Source organism: Egretta garzetta, unplaced genomic scaffold (assembly GCF_000687185.1).
Source record: "Egretta garzetta isolate BGI_Z169 unplaced genomic scaffold, ASM68718v1 scaffold156, whole genome shotgun sequence".
Lineage (NCBI taxonomy): Eukaryota > Metazoa > Chordata > Aves > Pelecaniformes > Ardeidae > Egretta > Egretta garzetta.
In genome coordinates, this window is record NW_009260125.1 from 1,106,213 (window position 1) to 1,127,955 (window position 21,743).

At 36.6% G+C, this 21,743-nt stretch overlaps 1 protein-coding gene across 1 annotated transcript in view; it reads left to right on the top strand.

Annotated features, from left to right (window-relative positions):
* FAM185A (family with sequence similarity 185 member A) overlaps nucleotides 1-21,743 on the top strand; it is a 38,710-nt gene that overhangs the window by 8,499 nt on the left and 8,468 nt on the right. Inside the window, exons 4-7 of the mRNA XM_035896870.1 lie at nucleotides 1,892-2,030; nucleotides 6,865-6,906; nucleotides 17,063-17,158; nucleotides 20,024-20,158. Of these exons, the coding sequence (XP_035752763.1) occupies nucleotides 1,892-2,030; nucleotides 6,865-6,906; nucleotides 17,063-17,158; nucleotides 20,024-20,158 (412 nt within the window). The remainder of the gene's footprint in view (nucleotides 1-1,891; nucleotides 2,031-6,864; nucleotides 6,907-17,062; nucleotides 17,159-20,023; nucleotides 20,159-21,743) is intronic.

The following is a 21,743-nucleotide window of genomic DNA, read 5'->3' on the forward strand; positions in this document are numbered from 1 at the left end:
GGCAGCCAGTTTGCACCCAAACTATGCAGATACTTTTATTTCCCCCTCTGCCCTTAAAGTGTACCTCATTCTGTTTTCATTGTGCTGATAGCAGTGCTGGCCCTGCTAAAATTGGAAAGTCACTTAACTCTTCAGAACAAGTTTAGATCATAGAGCCTAAAATGACAGTTGCTTTTCTTGTTGCTTTGGCTATGTGCCACATCAGGTTTACGCTTTGTCATGCTGGGTGAGGGAATGTTGGAGTATGCTGTGGGAAACATTTCTAGGACAGATGCAATGTAAACTTATATTTGCTAAGGTTTCCACTTGTTGGTTTTGTTAGAAGCATTGAAAGTTTGAAAAGCTGAATTGCTCTCACTTTCAGTAGTGACAAATTATGCCTTAGTATTATTGGTTTTGTTTACTGTTGATGCTTAGATTCTATAGCATCTAAGCAGCATCTCCTGCAGAGAGTGTAGGTATTGACTGTCATGTACCTCTAATTCTAGCCCAGCACTTTGATCACCACACTTTCTTAAAGGCTAGTATGTCTTGTTACATTCTTGAAGACCTACTATGTATTATAGTGTCATGTCAAAAGTCTTAAGACAAGTCCATTCTGTAATCTCATGACATAAGGTGTGAAGACAGCATAAATATGTATGGACTGGTAAGGTCACAGTATAATTTGGGTGTCATGTAGCCCATACTGAACCAGCCTCCTTAGCTCACTTCTTGGGACACAACAGAGTGTGGAGTTTGTGCAATGCTAGTTGTGGTTTGTCAGAATATCTCTTACTTCATCCATAGCTTACTTATGTAACACTGGAAGAGTAAGCAGATGTATTTTTTGTATTAACTTTTTTCCACAAGCTGACAATACTAAAATGATGAAGTGGATTTAAAGATAAATTGACATAAGGCACGGTTTGCTCTAGAAGACCACATATCATTTCATGTAATGAATAAGGATTTTGTGCAATTCACTTAAAGTCTGCGTAAGCAAAATAAAAACAAATTGAGTGGGGGTTAAGTATGAACTATTGCACGATTCCATCATAAATCAAGTTTAACTGAGGAAGAAGAGAATTAACTTCATATAGTAGTTGCACAAGCATGTTATTTGTTCTGTTTTGTTCAGGTAGGTGTAGGTTATGTCACACAACCAGTTATTTGTACATAGATAATCTCATCTGTCACCTTTTATTCCCCAAATTTATCCATAGTGCAACTTTTCAAATCTTATCCTTTCTCTCCATTTCTATTGGAAAAAAAAGTAGAAATGGAGGTCTTATCCCTCATTTTTCAAGGCTTTGTATAGCTTGAGGCTTAAGTTCAAGTAGAGCCCTGAATAACCAAGGTACTATTATGAACAATTATACTGAGAAAAAGAGCACCTTGCAAGCCTTCACCAAAGCTATGTCTACAAAGTAAGCCAGTTAAAAATCTGCATTAATATCTGTATGTAACAGACAGTGGACGTTTTTAGTATGCAGTGGCAGAAAACTGATTACTAGTGCTTTAGGTGTCATAATGCTGTATGAACATTAGGTCTTCATTATTAAAGCTAATCCCTTTTTTTACTTTTCAAAATGAAGCGGCTTGATTTTTAAAAATAAATCAAGTTGTTCTTTCATCCATTTGTGAGAGTATTTGGGTTCTTCGCCTGTATGATGGATGTAATAATTAATAGGAATTTTGTAAAGAATTATTAATTTGTTGGTCAGAGCTCTTGGATGAGAAGGCTTTTTGTTTTGTCCTGTGTAGCTTTTAACTAAGAACTTGATTCCATTTGTTCTGCACCAACAACTGCTTTCCATTTGTTTTGCCTCAAATAGTGTTACTTCCCTCTGCCTTTTCAAACTGTCATGACAAGTTTTCCATTATGTTTATTTAAGTTTATTTCTCTTAGAGTGTGAATATAGAGAAGCTTCAGGGGACATCCATCAACATATCTACTGAAGATGGGCTGCTGAAAACTAAGTATCTCTATGCAGAATCATCATCTTTGTCTTCAGTGGCTGGTGATATTCTGCTGGGAAGTATTCATGGTAAGAAGGAAATACTGGCACATGGTTAAGGAAACACGGTCACAAATTTTGCTGCTTTGAAGGTATTCATAATGTTCACAGTAACAAATGGGCTCATGCTATACGCTGTCACTAAATCAACTGTGCACAGTATGTGAACAAAACCGTTCTGTATTTGTTAGAGACTGAATTGATGAGAATTAACTTACCATATAGCATACTGTATTTTTAAAAAGAATTTTATAAGCACACTTGTGAAATAACAGAAAGTGCGTATTATAGGAAAGAAATGTATCACGCATCCTAAGCATGTAAAAATATTTCAAAATCCAGCAATGAAAATTATGCTAAAAATAGTAAAGGGGCTTCTCTTCCACTTTCTCATTCTTTAATTTTCTTCATAAGAGAAGTTGACTCTTAACAGCATCTACTAAGGACTATAGTAGAACTTGGAGGTATTTTGAAGTTTTTAGTAGAAATGGTCTTTGTGTGTGCTGACACACTATACTAACAGAGTGGGGACACTTTCTGTTCTTTGATTGGGGAAAAAAAAAATCTCTAATCCATCCACCATTTACTGTCCTTCACCTAGAACTAAAACTAATTAACTTGAGTGTCCTTATATAAACAGTGGTCAGGGTTGGAATCTGGTGTGGTTTTCTAATTTAACAAAATTCCTACTGAATTCTGACTGGGCTGTAATGTGTTTGGTGATTTAACATTAACTAAAGCAAAGTGGAGGATATACAAAGAATGAAAATTACTCGAGTCAGTGTTCCAGATTTCCACCTATATGCCTTATAAGCAATTTGCTGCAATTTCTTAGCAATTCTGTGCTGTCATCTTGTTTGAGAAATGACTCTTGCTTCTTCCTTAAAGGAGCAAGTCCTTTGTTCATTTATAGTAAATTTAAGACTGGTTTCTAAACCTGTTAGGTAAAGTTTTCTCTTCAGCATGCGTAGGTGGTAATCAGACTTTCTTCTTGTATTTTTCTAACATATAGACTGTATTGTTCCTGGTACTTCTGTCTGACAAGCTGGTTTGTTTTGGTTAGGTTTTTTCCTAACTTCAAACCAATAAAATGATACTGTGGAATGATCAGCTTGTGAGCATGTTCGTGCCTCTGTGCACATCTAAAAGTTTATTTTTGTTTTCTTGGAGCAAAAATGAAATAACTGCTGATGTTAGTGACTCCCTTAGTAATGCCTCATTGTCATTTAGCTGAAGAACAATGTGAAAACAAATAGAATTGTAGCAAAATTATACAGACATTTCTTATGTTATGTCAGGATTATTTTCATGAGCTCTCTACTAAGTGGGTCTGGAACACCTCTAACATTATTTTAGCTGTTTCTTTTAAAAACAATTGCACATTAACATTTGCTTGACCTTCTAGTCTGTTTTTTTTTTCAGAAAAATATTTTCTGCAAAATATCATGCCCCTCAATCATGTTTTAATAACAAGCAAATACTTTTAAAGTCTTTTAAATTATTATATTGCATATATATACATACATATTTATAAGTGGAAAAGATAAACTCAGATTATAATTTTGTAAAAAAAGAATTGGTCACTTTCCCTTCTAGTCGCTCTCCCTTTCTTTGCTCATGAGGTAGCTCAATTTTAGTAGTAGTACTGTTTGTAAACACTTGGACAGATTGTTTCTTGGGCAATCAAGCCCACTATTTCCCTATAGCTGACAGTATGCTGATATTATAGTTGGCATAAAATTAGCACACGTGCACAAAACTGAATGAGACTTCATTGCTTTTGCACCAAGAACTTTGAAGTCAGAGCAACACAAACTTTACAAATCTGCCTGAGACCCATTTTGTAGTTGAAACTTGGGCTGTACAATTCCAGCACTGTCAGTGCCCAAGTTTGAGTGCAAATTTGGCTCAGGAAGGGCCTGAATGGAATTAAAATTGGGACCTGGAAGGCTAAAACTGACTCTGTGTAGAAACACTGTAGTGATTCTGTATTGCAGACCTTAAGCAATCCCATAACAGTGATACAGTCTTCTATATTCTTGCTGTCCAATGCCTCAGATTATGGAGGCATGAGCATATAATCAGAAGTGAAATTTTCTTTGTCACAAAAAAAGACCAAAAAAACCCTCACCAACAAGATATAAGAAAACTACAAACAAAAGATTGGCTGAGTCCTTTATTTTTAAAGAAAGTTGAATGCATATTCTGTGCACCATGTATTTAATGTTGTTGAGACTATTTTTTTGTTACAGAACAAAAATTACTATCATGGTTTTTTATAGAATGCCTGTATCACTGTCAGCAGGATGAATACAAATGGTAGTTTGAACATTTGATTTTTATTTTGAGTTTAGCTCTCTTTTTACTGTCGGCTAGGTTTTACTCCTTTCAGTGCGTAATTCTTGTGTTTGTACTTCAGTAATTTAAATCCTAAATTCTATTGACTTTTTAAGGTATCTTTCTTAAGCATTTTCCTATTTAAAATGACTGTCTCTGAAAAGGTGTAAATTGTACTCGCTACAGGGAATTTGAGTAATGATGCTGTCTTAAAAGAACAAAATGGCTTACATTTTGCAGGCACCTTTTAATGTAAAATCTAAGTAATTCATACATCTAATAAGATGGCTAGATTGAAATGTCCAGAAATGGGCTGTTTCTAGTGTATGTATCTGAAGTCACTAAAATATTTAAGATCCCTGTAGAATGGAGGATTAACATATTTATGGAAATATCGGTGAGTACACATATGCTTTTCTGTAGTCCAACCCACAGCTGAAGGGAAAGGGGGTAAATGGCCTCTCAATCTAATCAGTCTTGCAAAGGAAAAAAAAGTAAAGGTAAGAAAATATGCATGTAGGCATTCTTAATTGCTCTTTTGTATGCTTCATAGCTTTACAGCAAATGAATAATACATTATTTTGAAGAAATTGTGTTTGAATAATTTTAATCAGTTTCTGTATCTGGTGTTACAGATGTCAGGTGCCACTGAGGTTTCTAGTTTGCCTAGTAATTATCTCTAGTCACATCTTTCTCTCTTTGCTTTTGACATGTCCAAAAAAAATACTTGGCTAGCTTAAAAATTGTACATTAAGTGTTGGCTTCCATGGAACAATTACATGGCCAAAAGTACAATTCTGTGCACTGTCTGTAGGCAGTGCAGGTCACAACACATCAGGACATTCCTATCTGTTTTAAAAGCAACTTCTGTTCTAGTTCAACGTTTGTAGTGAGCCTATCACACTAAAATGTTTGCATTACACAACATTATTCATATCTACCATATAAGTTTGTGGCTAATAGGAGTTTGATTTCTAAATGTTTACTATTTTTTATTTAAGGACCTGTTTATCAAAACAGAAAACAAAAAACCTCAGAAAAATGAAAGAACAGACCAGCAAATCCCAGGGTCTATGTTCAGACAGAGTATAATCTAGCTTTAGCTCCATGGGAGTTGCTAGCTGACAAAACCCTAGGCTTTTTTGTAGGTTCTACAAAAATAAGTACTAGTCACAATAAAATGGGGAAAAGGGTAGAATAATTACAGTGTGCCTTTTAAAAACAGCAAACAGTAAAGCCAAATGTCTTTGAAGTTCATTGAAATATGGTTTTGTTTCGACTGATTTTCAGAACCCCTAAGTATTTTGTACAGTATGTGCTTGAAATGATGAATTTAAGACTATTGATTATAGGCTTTGTTTCTAGCTTTTAGCCCATGGACTGCTAAGAAAAACACTACAGGTCATATACAGTGGAATGCATGCTACCCTAATGGCTGTTCACTACCATGTAATTACAGAAGATGAGAGCTGAGCTTGATCCATTTGCAGATTTTAAAGGCCTCTTCTAAAAGATCTGAAAATTGTTGTGAATACTGTGTATTACTAAATTACTGTGATCAACCTTATTTTTCAATCTGTTATCCTCCTGGGAGGAATGACATGTCATAGTTCAGTTTTTTAATTTAAAGCATTTTTGAGGAGGCAATTATATATGTGTAACATATATGGAAGTTAGACTGTTAGCAGCATAGATGGCTTTTCTGTTATGAGGTACCTCTGTCCTTCTTCCAGATTCTTTTGCTACCATAGGTAAAGGGGAAGAGTATGTATTTTGAGACTTAAGGATAAAACACGAGTGCCTGTTCAAAGTAATGCAAGGTCAGTAATGTAACGTCAGTAGGAGACCATTTGACATTTTATGCCTTATACACTGCCTGATGGTCTCCAGTTTGCCCAACACACTCAGACCTTGCTGAATCCAATGAAAAATATTGACAATGGGTCATCATGCACATAAGAATAAGCTTGGAGGGACAAGGTAACATTCAGTGATTCTTTAGATGATTGTCAAGGAAGTGGCCTTTGAGCATAAAGCAAAAAATCCCCCCCAGAGGGAAAGGGGCATGTGTGTATGTATATAAAAAAAGGAAAATAGAAACAGGTTTTTTTACTCATCCTATTGAACTATTTAAATTATCCATAGTGCTGTTGCAGGCATCAGAGCAATTAAAAAAATTGGCCCAAAATAAAACAAGAAAATATCGTGCTTTAGCCTCACAATGCCTCTCTGCTTTTTGCTCCCTCACATCTGGTCTGTGCCTTTAAGCTTTACTTGGAGTGGCATTTTTTGTCTGGAATCACTTCATTGTTACCCAGATGTGTTGAGATTTTTGTTTGTAAAGCAATGATATTCAAGCAATATAACTGGTTTATGCTACTTTGCTTTTATATGCAAATCAGATATACTACTACAACTATAATGCTCTTGTATGGGATTACATTACTTTAGTCTTTGTTATGATTTCAGAAATTACTTAAATAATATGCTTTTAACATTTTTTTTCCCCCTTTTCTTTTCCTAATAGGTAACACCAGCCTTCAGACCAAAACAGGGAGTATCACAGTAGGTAGGTTCTACCTTCTCTCTGGGATATGTCTTTTCCCACTCTTTGCTTCTCCTTTCTAAAAGCTAAATATTCACAGGGAGAGTAAAAAGGAAGTGATTCCTCACAGACGTTTCTACCATCTGTTCTTTTCAGTAGTATTGATAGCTGTGTAGCTAAAGGAGATCCTTTCCAAACTTGACTGTCTAGCTTTTGATACTGTAATACCCGCTGGGCTTTGCACAAGTTAGACTGAGTCTAGGTGCCATCTTTCAGGTTGCAATGAGATAAAAGGACATGAGAAAATACTAAGTGTGCATCAAATGCAATTATTTTGCTTTAACCTAGTTCTCTGTTACATTTGTTGATATCAATGATTAGCTATGTTTAATTTTTATATCACAAAGCATTAAAAAGTTGATGTCTTGCATATTGGGGGGGAAGGCTGATGATAATTTAAATGTTTCCAGCCATTATGTTAATCATTGTTTTCCCTTCAGAAAGAAAAACAACTCATAAATTTTTGTTCAGGAACTTATGCAGTTGTATAAATGCTCAACTTGGAGATATTGATTGTGGTATACATTATAGCAGTTGTGCTATTCTAGGAAAATATTAGGGCCCTTATTTGACTATTTCATAGTACATCAACACAGAAGTAAGAAACTCAAATTCTGCATATTTCTATGGCAGAAAAATTGAAGTAACAGAATCCTAGACAAGGCTCAGTGTCTCTTGAATGTACGTAGAAGGATTCCCCCTTCTGTAAATAAACTTGGTTACAGGCCCAAATCTCAAAGACTTCTGCTAATGGTAGTAACCATAGTCACTCAATAAGCATTGTTCAGGGACGAGCTGTACTGTTACAACTCTTCTTATGTTTCTGAGCAATCTATATTAACATTCCTGGAAAATGAGTGCAATACACATTCTTATGAGTTAGTCATTAAACCACAGAATTAAGTTAAGCTTGCTAGTCTGATTTTCCTTCTGCTAAATAAACTCTCAGAATATGAAGAGTGTTTAAATAAAGGTTTTAACACAGGAGGTAGCTTTTTCCATCAACAGATGATGATGATTTTCCTTAATTAACCAGATTCAGCTTAAACATTAAGACACATCTTACAGTTGAATAAACTTTATTTTTCAGACTTCAGTTTTGAAAGCACTAGTTAGATTTAATCTTTTCCTAAAGAGCATTAAACATTCTTTAGATGTTCATGGATTTTTCCAAAGGCAATTGACTTTTAAAATTCAGTGGTTCAACTCTAAAAACTTAAAGAAAGAAAATGTAAAATTTTAAGTGAAAGGTTTTTGTGTATGAGAAATTTGTGCCACGAGATATCTTGTTGGATTGCCAGAGACCTGACAGGGATTTGCTGATAGAAATAGGAAGAACAGCTCAGGTCTTCCAACTTCCTTGGCTGAGTTTTCATAGGGATGCAACTTATTTCACTGGAGGCAGAATTTTATCAGTTAACTGAAAAAATGCACTCATCTCTAGGTTTTGGGGATGTATCCCTACCTTTTGAGAGTTTTAAAAAGTCAAACTATAACATAGTTGAGAGTGCTGGAGGTTTTTTCAAAATATTTTTTAAAATACAATTTACTATTGTCAGTCTTATTCTTATATAATTCTGCATTAAAACAGGAAACTAATGCTGCTGTCTCTCACTCTCTTTAATTTTCTGCTTTTTAAGATTATTTATAGAATAGCGGGGGTTTTTGTTTTGCTATTACTTGTTTGTGTAAGTATTTTTATTTTTTGAAAACTATCCAAAATTCAGTCCAATTTTAAGTATCTGGCATACGTCAGTGTTTCACACTGACATTGTTAGAATATGAAAGTAGGAATTACTCCTTTTTTTTTCTATACTGTGAGCTTTGTTATTCACTGACAAATTGTTTTCCAACCCTATCCTAGAAGCTTCCTACTTCTAACAAATGTTCTATGGATTTTGAATGGCTTCTTAATTTAAAGCAACCAGACCTATTTTTACTTCCAGTTTAAGTTACTACTTAAAATAGTCATTAGAAATCTGAATAATCTTACAAAAAGCAATGGAGTACTTTGTTTTTAGAACTAGCTTAAGCTTTTAAATTTTTGTTCGGTAAATTCATAGGAAAACTCAGATTGGAAGAGAACTCAGGAAGTTGCAGAATCATAGAATGGTTGAAGTTGGAAGGGACTTCTGGAGGTCATCTTGTCCAGCTCCCCTGCTCAAGCAGTCTCTAGTCTCCAACCTCCTGCTCAAAGCCATGCCAACTGTGAGGTTGCTCAGGGCTTTATCCTGGGGTCTTGAAAACCTCCAAGGAAACAGACTGTACAGCCTCTCTGGGCAAACTGTTCTACTGCTTGACTGTCCTCAGGGTGAAAAAGATTTTCCTTCTATCCACACTGAAACTCTTTTTTTTCAACTTGTGTCTCTCCTATCGTGCTTTCATCATGCACCACTCTGAGGAGCCTGGCTTTGTCGTCTTGATCATCTCGCAGATACTAGGAGGCTGCTGTCAGGTCCTGAAGCAGTCTGTTCTCCAGGCTGAGCAAGCTTTAGACCCTCGGCCTCTCCTGATGGGGAAGGTGTTCCATACCCTGACTATCTTGGTGCTTCTCTGCTGAATTCACTCCAGTTTATTGATGTCTCCCTTCTCTTAGGAGCCCCAACGCTGGGTGCTGTATTCTAGGTGTGGTCTTACAAGTACAGAGTAGAGGGAGATAATCTTCCCTTGATACACTGGCCATGTTCCAGTTAATACTGCCAAGGATACTCTTGGACTTCTTTTCTGCCAGGGCACGCTGCTGGCTCATGTTCAGTCCTGCTAGAATTTGCTTATTTCTCAATGTTATCGGTATGGTGTGATTATGTATTCTCTATTCTGCTGCCAAGCCAAATTTTCCCCTACCATCTCAAAAAAATTGTTCTTCCTTACTGGGATTACTTACACTTAATGCAATTATGCACTGAAGAATCTTCTGTGTTTGGTATAGCCTGAAATTATAAAGCTTATGGTGGTTCTTTTGTTTCAAAGAGAAGGAAACAACCTTAACCAGTTTATGGGCAGCAGGGACTTATTCTGGCAAGGAAAACTCTGAGTTCCAATAAACTCTTCTTTTTTTTGTTTTTGGGTGTTTTTACGTTTTTGTAAATACACCTCTGTCAGCTTGCCTTACTCTGCTAATTCTTCCTTCAGTAATCCACACTAGATGACCTAAAGGCTTCAGTGACTTGCTGTGATGTCCACTGTCTTACATTGACTGAAACCTAACAATTGAGAACACTTAAACTTTCTCAAACATAAACTTTAGTATAGTTCTGACATGAAAGTGAACTGAGGTGCCTGAGCTCCTCTATTGTGATGAGTGTGTCATCATAAGGCAATTTCCTAGCACTGAGACAAAACACTAGTTTTATTTCAAGAAGGGAATCAGTTATAGAAAATTATTATGGTATTTAAGACAGTTTTGGATAAATGAAAAATAAAACAATAAACTTAGTGTATTTAGAAGTAATGCTGCATCTGTGAATTTTGTCTTGAGGGTTCAATTTTTAATATGTGATCTAGGGAATTTTTAAATTAAAAACCTAATTTCTGAATCGGAGGCATTTACTGTACTTCATAAAGTACAGCTTTTAAGTACATTAAAAAAATACCCACGCACACACTTGTCTCTTAATAGCAATTAATTGTATTGATACAGTCTTTGCTATCTGTTTGAAGTATGTTAATGTTCTGGTTCTCATTTTAAGTGTCCTTCATCTTCCAACCTTGTATGTCAGAACTTGACCTTCTGTGTTCTGCTGATGACAAACCTGTCATGTTTTTTCCCATTGTTTCCATGCTTTCTTCCACAGCATCCTATATTAAGGGTGCTGCTCTCCAGGCAGGTTGGAATCAGCTGCTTTTTCTTATCCCTCAAGTGTAAGGTTATGGAAAAAATGAAAGTGTAAAAAAAAAAAAAATAGTCCACTATGACTTAATATCTACTTAGTTACTACTTGGTTTTATCATCAGTCTTTGTTTACATGTTCCGTTTCCTTCTCTTTGTGTCCTTTTGAAGGTAGATTGTATAGTGTTCTGGACAGAGCTTATGTCTTGGAGGAACTACTTAAAATTGGTGCATATAGAAAAAGTAGCTGCTTCCTGAGAACAATAGGGTTTTCCTTGCAGCTTAAAAGTAAGCTTTTTTACTTCTGTACATGTTCTATTAGTAATTAACAGTTTTGGTGATGTTACATCAAGTATGCTTTATAGCATCTAATGTAATGGCACTGAAGATTCTGGATGTTACATTAGTACTTAAGTTTATATTGGGTTTTGAGCAATATTTTTTTTTTCTCTTGATAAGATATACATTCTACAAGTATAAAATATATATCTTGCTATAGTTATCAATATGTATTTGTTTGTAGCAGAAAAATTAAGGACTCGCCACCCGTTTCATCCACAAATGGTTACTTCTGTTCTAATACAGAACTAACTGGTCTACATTCCAGACAGTAGAAATATAACTAGGCATCCAAGTATGATCCAATCCTAATAACTTCTAACAGGCAGTATTTTCCTACAGATATGATGTCTGAAAGTCTTTTATAGGATGCCACAAGTGGAAAAATAATTGATTTTTCTGAAAAATTGTTTGCTTCCCTCACTAGTTGAGGTGCATGAAGTCTCTTGATAATTGAATCCAAAATGCTCTTATGTTGCCTTAAGTAATACCACTGTTATTAAATATACATTAGGTATGTTCTAGGGAATGCAGTATCCTACAAATATCAAGCTTGTTCATTATATTTCACACATACATTTCCCACGTATGCCACTCAATCTACAAAAACCTGGCTAATGAAGATAGAATTTCCATAGATTTACATCAACAGAACAAATCTGAAAGTCTGAATCTATGCAGAGCTAGACTAATATATTCTTCTGTCTTGGAAAGAAGCAGCTATGATATCAAAGAACTGCATGTCTCTTACACATATTAAAATACAGGGCTGTATTTAGTATTGCAGAATACTATTTATTTATTGGATCTCGAATGCAAAACCCAAAGTGCTCGTCCTGTTGGGATAAAATACCATTGACACTGAAGAAATCACTCTGTAGTTTGAGGGTTTTTTTCCTCAGTAGGTCAGCGTTCTCCTTAAATGTATTAAAATTAAGGCTAACATTTTCTTATTACTCCTTTACAAGTGTTAAAAGCTATGAATTTTGAAACTGTGAAAATGAAATAATGAAATCCTGTTATTAAAAGGAGACTGTTATGTTTTGATCTGTAATAGAAAGTAAGTCCTAGAAAGGAAAGCATAATGTTTCATGAACATGACTTCTGGAAGTCATCTGGTCCACCCTCCTCCCTCCAGGCTGTGTCACCTAGATCAGGTGGCCCAGGACCATGGCCAGACAGCTTTTGAATACCTCCAGGGACATGCCAATATTCCAAGGTATATACAAGATCCCCCTGAGCCTTCTCTTCTCTAGGCTGAACAGTCCCAGCTCTCTCAGCCTTTCCTTGTAGGTGTCTTGTACTGGGGAGCCCAGAACTGGACACAGAACTCCAGGTGTGGCCTCACCAGTGCTGAATAAAAGGCAAGGATCACCTTCCTTGACCTACTGGCAATGATTTGTCTAATGCACCCAGGATACCATTTGCTGCCATTGCCGGCTTGTGTTCAACTTGGTGTCCACCAGGGCCCCAGGTCCTTTTCTTCAGAGTTGCTTTCTAGCTGGGTGGCTCCCAGTATGTACTGGTGCTTGTACTGTACACATGCAGGACTTTGCACTTCTCCTTGCTGAACTTCATGGGGTTCTGCCAGCCCATTTCTCCAGCCTATCTAGTTCCTTCTGTATGACAGCATGACCTTTTGGTGTCATCAGCAAATTGGTGAGGATACACTCTGCTCAGTCATCCAGATCATGAATGAAGATGTTAAACAGGACTGGACCCAGTATGGACCCTGCAGAACACTGCTAGTTACTGGCCTCCAACTTGACGCTCACAGATGAGCAGTTTTATATCATTTATTGAGACTTCCATGGGAGGTTTTGTGGGGCTTTCATATTATTGACAAACATGTTCCTGAGTAGAGGCACATACTTCTTCAGAAGTTATTTCTGCCCCAGTAGTCTCTTAAACATTTAAAATAGTAGAGACCTATAGCTAATTGGTCTGCAGAGATGATTAACACAGTATGATATCTTCTGTGGAAGAAGATGTATAGATACGGGCAGTGTGGATAGATATTCAAAGGGGAAGATCCCATTTGATCTACAGTATGTCAGAGGCTTCTGAAGGTGAAGGTGTACTTGGCACATCATATTACGATGCGGGATTGAGTCCTGTAATGATTTTTTTCAGAACAGAATAAGTTACTGCAAAGAGACTATGGCCTTTATACCCAATAGATATAACTTTCAAATCTAGGTAGAAAATAGATCATTGAGAGGTAAAAGGATAATCTGGACAATTAAGTTAGCAAAGGAATTGTTTTAATGAGAGATTTCTTTGCTTACTTTGTTATATCATTAGTTTTGCCAGGTCTGGATGGTAAGTATGGTAAGGACTGCTAATTATTTTTTTAGTAGTATGTTCAGTTAGTCTATTGTATGCATTGCAGTTTCACATAACGTTTTTCATGTGACAGTTCTAGAACAATGAGCTAAAGCAAGAAAATTGACCAGTCTTCATTGACAAATGGTGCTAGATAGCCCATTAAGTAGGAATTAAATCTTCCTTGCACTTAAGATATGTTGGAGTCTTTTACTTTCTCCCATCTTTAACCAAATGGTAATAAATAAATTGTGGTTTCCTATTGAAATCAGTTTTGTCACTGATTTTAACATGAGCAAGGTCAATCGTGCTATTAGGAAAAGTAAATACGATTTTTTTTAAGCTTTAAGGAAAGATCACTTGTGTTTAATCCTTTCTCAGTACTAGGCTTTATAAAATGAAGAAGGAGGAGATACTAAATGTTGCAAATGATATTTGTTTTGTCACCTTTGTGGGCCTTTTAATGATCTTCAGTTACATGGTCTTTCTCAAGTTATGTGACTTACTCCTCAAGCTGTACTTACTTTTCATAAAGCTTAACAAAATCTTTGTTAAGGACATCTTGCTTCACTGCTATTTTCCCCTTTTGGTTTTTTTCCTGTTCTATTAAATTCTTAAATAGCTCAAGTTGCTCAAGAGTAACAATCTGTTCTGTTTCTAGTAGAACAACTCATACTTGTATTTCCCCTCAAGTTGTTAGTCCTTAGCAAACTCTGGATTCAAACTATGCACTTTTTTCTTGTTTTTACCTTCAGTTATTCACACTGATATCAGCTAACACTGGGTGTATATTTAAAAAAATTCTTAGTTTTCTTCTGTCATAACTGTAAAATATGTATTATCTCCATTATTATTTCAGTTACGTGTTTGTCCTACCAGACTGTGTTATGTAATATAGGATAATTTTTCTTGCTGAAATATTTATTTATTTATATTTGGCTGCTTTTGTTATATAACCTCATCTCTGCTGGTTTTAATCCACTTTCTGGTTTTTTCCCCTTCTCATACGTTTATACTTATAGAGACACAAAACTTAAAGAGCGTCTTTAATAGACTTTGCAGAAGTGATGAACAACTTCTAAGTCTCTTGGCATTCATATTTGTATCTAAGCATTTGTATTTAGTATCATATACGTAAAATTCTTTCCATAAATCATACTCAGTTGTTTCCATAAAATATACTTCGTATTATTCCATAGGTCAAAGCTAAACAAGTATTATAAAGTCAGCTTTAGTGTTTGGTTAACACTGCTGCTGAGGCTCTCAGTGTTTTTGAAACTTTGCTGTATTTTCTTCTGCCATAAGAAACTTTTGCTCACTGGTGTACTGTGGGAGTCAGTCTGGCAAGTCATCCTCCCAAAACAGTGTTCCGCTTTCCCTCAAGCTATGGTGTGTTTTGGGGCTTTTTGGTTTTGTACTTTTAAGATAAGTCTGTGTCTTGGTGGACCTATGCCTACTGCCCTCTTCCTGCATCCCTTAGGCTGTTTATGACTTCTGCAAACACAACAAATTTTCTCACAAAATTAGAGTTCTTTTTTTGTATGTATATCCATTATATATATGTATAAAATAGAAAATCTAGAAAGGAACTCTGTGCTCAGTCTTGAAGTGTGGCTAATGGATTTGCAAAAGGCATCTTTCAACTGTGAAGAATCTCACAAGCGCTGCTTTGCAGTTGAAGAGTGGGAAGAAGGATTCACTGAATAATAAACATTGGTCCCTGCAAAGTACCATCAGCTGGGGGCGTGTACAAACTGTTAACAGTTGTTCTCCCTGGAGAGGGTTGCTGTCCTATCACAGGAGACTCCTCTTTCTTCGTGATGCAGATAAAGGAACTAATTGCATGTTTTGTTTACAGTGGAAGAGTCAGATGCTGAATATTTCCTGTATCTGTTGCCAACAAAATCTCTGTCAAGGTTATATGGAGTCTCAGAGATTGGCTGCTACTAAATTTGATTTGGAGTATCTGCAAAAATAGCTTTTACATTAAAATGTTGATTTATTGCTACAAAAAATGTTCATTAAAAACATTGATTCATACAAAATTTTTCAATGACTTTCATTTTCAAACTTACAAATGCTTTTAAAAGCTATCAATAAAATGTTTTGTGACTTACACAAGCAAAACTTTTTTTCCTAGCTCATTCATTTCAGTTAATGAAGCATTCTTTTTTTTCCTTCAGATTTGGAACAGAACTTCTTCAACACAGTCTACTGAGATGGGAAAAAGTTTCCTATCCAATTCTAGTTGTTACTGTTTTCTTGTTAGTCAAAGACAGTCTCAGTTTCTCAGCTGACTAAATATGGACTGGCTACTCTTCTTTAAATTACTTTTCCCCTCCAAAGAAGCCAGTTTTAGCCATGGGATAATAATCCCTTTCTATGTTTTTACTTCTGTATGTAATACACTGGTCTTTCACAGCTGTGCTTGAGATCTGGCATCAGAAATCTCCAGATGAGTGTATTTAGAGCTAAAACTGTATGGCAAGCTTAATGCATTAATGCTAGACATCCTTATGATCAGTCAACTTCGTTCTCTCATTACTGTTTTTACTTTTTAAAATGGGAAGTTTCGTTCAGGTTTGATTCTGTTATTTTAGCTAGTTGTGAAAGCTTGACTGTGTTTCTTTTCCTATGCGCATCCAGAAACTAAGAAAAACAGTCTCTATCAATATTTCAAGATTTCTTGCCAATACTTTCACTTCTAGCAGTGTATCTAAAAAAGATGTTTCACTGACTGCCTTTTGCTCATGTACATGTGTAACTTTTTTTATGCTTCTTGAGTTGCTTCATGATTTCTTTGCCATTTTTCTCAGCTATAGGTCTGTTCAGTAGTTCAAAAGGTAGCTCTTTAGGACTTCACTGTAATATCGTGGAAATTTGTGTATTTAAAGCTGGAATACATTGCAAGTAATTAAAGACTGCTTCTCGAAGTATACAATTAAGGCTTCTTAAAGGCTTTCTATTTGTAAAAAGGTTTTTTCAGAAAGTTTTGTTATCATAAATTTCAGCTAATAAGGTATAGGAAAAAATGTAGGTCTCTACTCCAAGGCAAAGAACAAACGCTGTTTTCCCATTATATTAAAGTCCAAGAGTTATCTCAAGCATTTGTTTAAAATTCAGATGTAGTGAATTAGACTTGACAAAGCTTGATAACACAGTTGTTCTGTGTAACATCACGTTACAATGCACAACTGCTTACTGTTTGCATGGGGTAGCTTTCCTGGGTAAAGTTCTCCCTGTACAAAGTCTGAGCAAATGAATGAACTCTTTTGGAAAATAATACATATTAGTGTTCAAATTTTGTGCTTGATCTTTGCATGAAGATGAATTTGTCCCTGTAGAAAGAGGCGAGTGTTGTTGAGGCCTTGTAGATGCTGCGAGTCCAGTAACAGCTGCGGGGCTGTGGCCTTGGGACCAGTGTATGCTGCAGTTCTGGACTGGGGAGATAAGTTTTGTTCAGAAACCTGATTTTCTAAGAGAAGTCTGATATTCAGTAAACTAAGATACTTCTCAAACAGAAGAATTGACAAAATCAGTTTGAAGTACAAAGAGATTCTAGCAAATTTTCATTTAAAAAAATGAATGATACACAAGCTCTTCTTTTTTTTTTTTGTTTTTTTTTAGATTCATCAGATGGAAGTCTAAAAGCTTCTACGCATCATGGGACAATAGATGTTTATGTCAGTCAATTGAGAAAAGTGGATCTGAAATCCCAGAAAGGTTAGCAAACTGAAACAAGTATTTTTTGTGGCAGCTTATGATGTAAAAGAAAAGGGGGTAAGGGATTTTTCTGTTTATCTGTCAGGAAAAAAAAGAGTTTGTGATTGTTGGTTATCTGCATTCTTTTTTACCTCATTATTAGCAAATGTGTATAGATACGTAAGGCGCAATGATACTTAAAATGGATTACAGAATACTTTGATTTTTCAATACTTATTTTTTTTCCTGGCAATCTATCCAGCAGAATTCTGCAGAGTTGACTTGGATTACAGACTTCCTTTGCCTTGAGCACAGTTTACTCCATGATGCTGATACATGTGTGTGGAGAGTGACAGCCATCACCTCTTTACATTTTTTCCCCTGTCTTTTCCTAGTGAAATGTCCCATTATTGAAATTGGAAGGCAGAAAAATGAAGATGAGAGGTCCTTACCCTACCATTCTTCCTTTTTTTTTCCCAGTTACTTACTAGAATTTCACTTCTTAATTAAAAGCTCACTCCTGAAGTTGGATTCATAGTTTTACAATATTGTATCTTCCGAATGGCAAATAACAAAGCCCTGAATAAATCTTGTTAGTTCTAGTTTAAAAAAAACAAAAAACCAAAACCAACAAAAAAACCCCCACACAAACAAACCACAAACTCTACAGCATTTCTATAGTTGGCTTTAACATTGTCAGACACATCAGGTGGTTTAAATGACTGTGGTGTTTGGTACCCTTCTCTTGTTGTCTGTGAGACAATGCCTGTGCTCTATTAAGACCTAGCAGTTACTCAGAAGGGGAATAATGAAGGAAATGCATTGAAATCACTTGTGTGCCATTCTCCTGTACAAGCTATTCTGGTTCCATTGGTGCAAAGAAAATGATTTTCGTATTATTTCCTAGTTACCTTTTGAATCACTTAGTATTAAGTTATGCCTCTGAATTAGTAGCAAAGAGGAATGTATTTAATAAAAGCTATTTTATGTTATTTTCAAAACATTGCCTGACATCTGTTTTGGCAGCACAGTTTAGTAAAGGCAAAGTTGATGAAGTTCTGAGGTTTTTTTACCCCATAAATTCAGTTACTGCTGACAGCTGCAGTGTAGAAAATGTCCCATTTGTGATAAATTAGCTGCATGTGTGTTGGATTTTATGAGTCACATCGCTGAGCAACTCTCCAAGGAGGACCCAAAGATGAAGACCTTTTGCCTTTCTTATCCTAAGACTTTTGTGTATCCAGCAAAATTTAAGCTTGAATTACACTGACAGTTATTTGTTCACCAGGACTGTCACAGGCAAGTGATTCTGCTGAATATAAATTGCGTGGCTAGGGTTCCTTTCTGACCGCTGCGTAGTTGTTACACCATCAGTTTTCTTACAGTGTTCTGCTTCAACTTTTGGGGTGTATTTAAAGAAACTTTGTTTTCTAAAGTGAATGTTGGAATTGGGCAAAAAACCTAAGGAGCACGCATACAGAAAGTGTATACTGAATTTCGGTAGGTTTTGGTTTAATATGTAGGGTGCAGCTTCCAAACACTGTGACTGAGTAATTCCAAATATGACTGACATGGGCAGGTTGGTGGCCCAGCATCTGCCTTGGTCTGATGCACAGAAGCATGTACTTAGGGGAAGCAGAAGTCCGAGTTTCTGTTTTTAATCTCAAGGGTAGAATTATTCAGGCCACCAAAGCTGCCATTTGAGAGATATGTAGTTGTTGTGGTTTAACCTCAGCTGGCAGCTCAGCCCCATGCAGCAGCTTGCTCGCTCACCCCGGTGGGATGGGGAGAGAGTCAGAAGAGTAAAAGTAAGAAAACTCATGGACTTGAGATAAAGACAGTTTAATAGGGGAAGCAAAAGCTGTGCACGCCAGCAAAGCAAAACAAGGAATTTCTTCCCTGCTTCCCAGGGGCAGGCAGGGGTTCAGCCATCTCCAGGAAAGCAGGGCTCCATCATGCATAATGGTGACTTGGGAAGACAAACGCCATCGCTCCGAACGCCCCCTGCTCCTCTTTCTTCCCCCAGCTGTATAAGCTGAGCATGATGTCGTATGGTCTGGGATACCCCTTTGGTCAGTTGGGGTCAGCTGTCCTGGCTGTGCCCCCTCCCAGCTCCTTGTGCCCCGCCAGCCTCCTCACTGGTGGGCTGGGGTGAGGAGCAGAAAGGGCCTTGACTCTGTGTCAGCCCTGCTCAGCACTAACGAAAACATCCCTGTGGTATCAACACTGTTTCTAGCACAAATCCAAACCGTAGCCCCATAGTAGCTACTATGAAGAAAACTCTACCCCAACTAAAACCACCACAGCAGTCGGAACTAGTTAGTCACTCTTGAGACTGCATCTGTTCAAGGATGTGAACAGCTGGCCCTGTGCAGTAAAGTGAAGAAAATTGCTACTGTTAACAGTATTTAAGCATCATCTCATCATCCCAGAGGAGCAGTTCTTTCATATGCCATGCAGTGGCTGGATTAATCATCAAATCCAATCTCCTGTCCTTGCTTGGGAGTGTAAATATGCAACTAGAAGATGAAACTAAAGTCAATACTTGTGAGATCTATTAGATTTGCTTCCCTTGATCGTTCCTCTAATAAGATCCTCTACCAAGAGCCGTTGCTAGCAGTATATATCAATGTTAATTTTCATGTTTGCTAAGGAAATACTGTGACATCATTTTCTACCTGTGACATAATATTCTGGTTATGATAAACGAAGGTATCTTCATTTATCCTCTCAGAGACAAAAAAAAGAGGTTGCTGTGTCTGAAGGCTCTTAAAAAAAACAAAACCCAAACAAACGATGTTTTGATTCAAGTTAGCTAAATAATTGGCTGTTTCGTGCTTTGATCTCAATGTTAAACTAACTAGCTTTCATTTAAATTTATACCAGGTTCTATTACAGTCAAGGTACCTGCCTCTCTCAAAGCCTATTTACAGTTGTCTGGAAGAAAAGTGGATGTGAGTTCAGAGATCCAGTTAAAAGAAACACAGAGTGCCTCCAAAGATGATCACGTAACTATAAGTGGTAAAGCTTACTAATCTTGGCTTCCAATAAATGTCTGTCTGGCCTTAGTCAAAGGCATCCACATTTCCTTATAAATTTATTGCTCTTGGCTCCTTCTTGTTTCATCTGTTTCAGGTTCAAATGTTTGCTTGTGCCATTGTACTCCCCATGTTATTTGATGACTTTTTCATTTTGTTTAGTAAATGACTTGTGAATGCAAACAACTGCTTCTCTAATAAGAGTCTTAGAGCCAAATTCATCCTCAGTGTTATTCCAGTGAATCTGTGGGAGGTAATCCAGGGCTGAATTTGACCCATTGCTTTGTTGGCTTAGACAGTCGCATACAATAAATTTCCAGGGAACGTCTGTTAAAAATATAATGAAAAGTTTTGTCTGTGTATCTCTGTTGGGTGGGAGGGGAAGTAAAAGGGGCATGTGCAGTATTTATAAATATACAGTATAAATATTAAACAGTGCGGGATAGGCTGAGAAGTGATGGGTGGGAGATAGCTAGAAGAGCAGAAGTTGGAGCATGGAGGAATAGACAGTACATGGAAAGGTGCCTGTGATTACTGGAAGCATTCTTCCAATGCATTTAAAATTGAACTTGGGAATCCCAAGTCTTGCTGTTCCCTGCTTTAGAAAACAATTGTACAATTCATTGTTAGGGTGTGTATTGCTCTTCTCTCCAGACGTGTCTATCTAGAAGTTAAGGCTGTTGCTGTTACCAATTACTCAGTTTGCTCAAGAGGAAACATTAATGTAATGTGTCTGAAGGCTCCAGCTTTGTTTTTGAACGTGTTATGTCAGTATGACCTGCTATGATAGCAGATGGGGTGAGGCTTTGAGTATTTCTTTGGTTTTTAAACCTAAGAAAATATGCACAAAAGTTCTTTTCCTCCCCCATGTAAGATGATAATCTCAAAGTCAGGAGATTTTAGAAGTGTATGTACATAATTTTAACACAGAGCCTGCTTATATAAAATAGGAGTCTTGACATGTATAGGTGTATCTCTTCCTGCCTTGAATGGTAACTAGCATTTAAATTTACTAGTGGTTATTAAATACAATTTTTTTAAAAAACCCACTAAGTTCTCAAGCTAGAAGCCTGTGGAAGGACCCCAGATTCCAGCAAGGTTCTATGAAATGAGTTGGCCTCAGCAATAAAACAACACCTCTCCCAGTGAAGGAGGACCACTGGCCAGGCAATCATCTTGTTATTCTGGCAACATTAAAGATGAGTGGTGTTTCAGATATACACAGCTCAATGGCTTCTCTGCTTTGTGACCCAGTCAGTGTTTAATGTAGCACAGTCACCGCTGAAGCGGATGGAATTTTTCAACCCACCATTCTGTATGGAAGTAACCTTGGCAGTTGAGGCCAAAGCGGCTCTAATTAGTTAACCCTCAAATATACATATCCCAAAGTCATGGAAATCAGCAAGAATTATGCAGAGGCAACAGCATTAGGCCACTGATCATCCCTTGTTTAAAGAGGTTGTTGCATTGCACAAAAAGTGTATTAAACATAGATCTAAATTGATCATAATACAGGTGAATGAAAAGTATACCTGGAATGGATTTTCTGCAGGATACAATACTGCTAA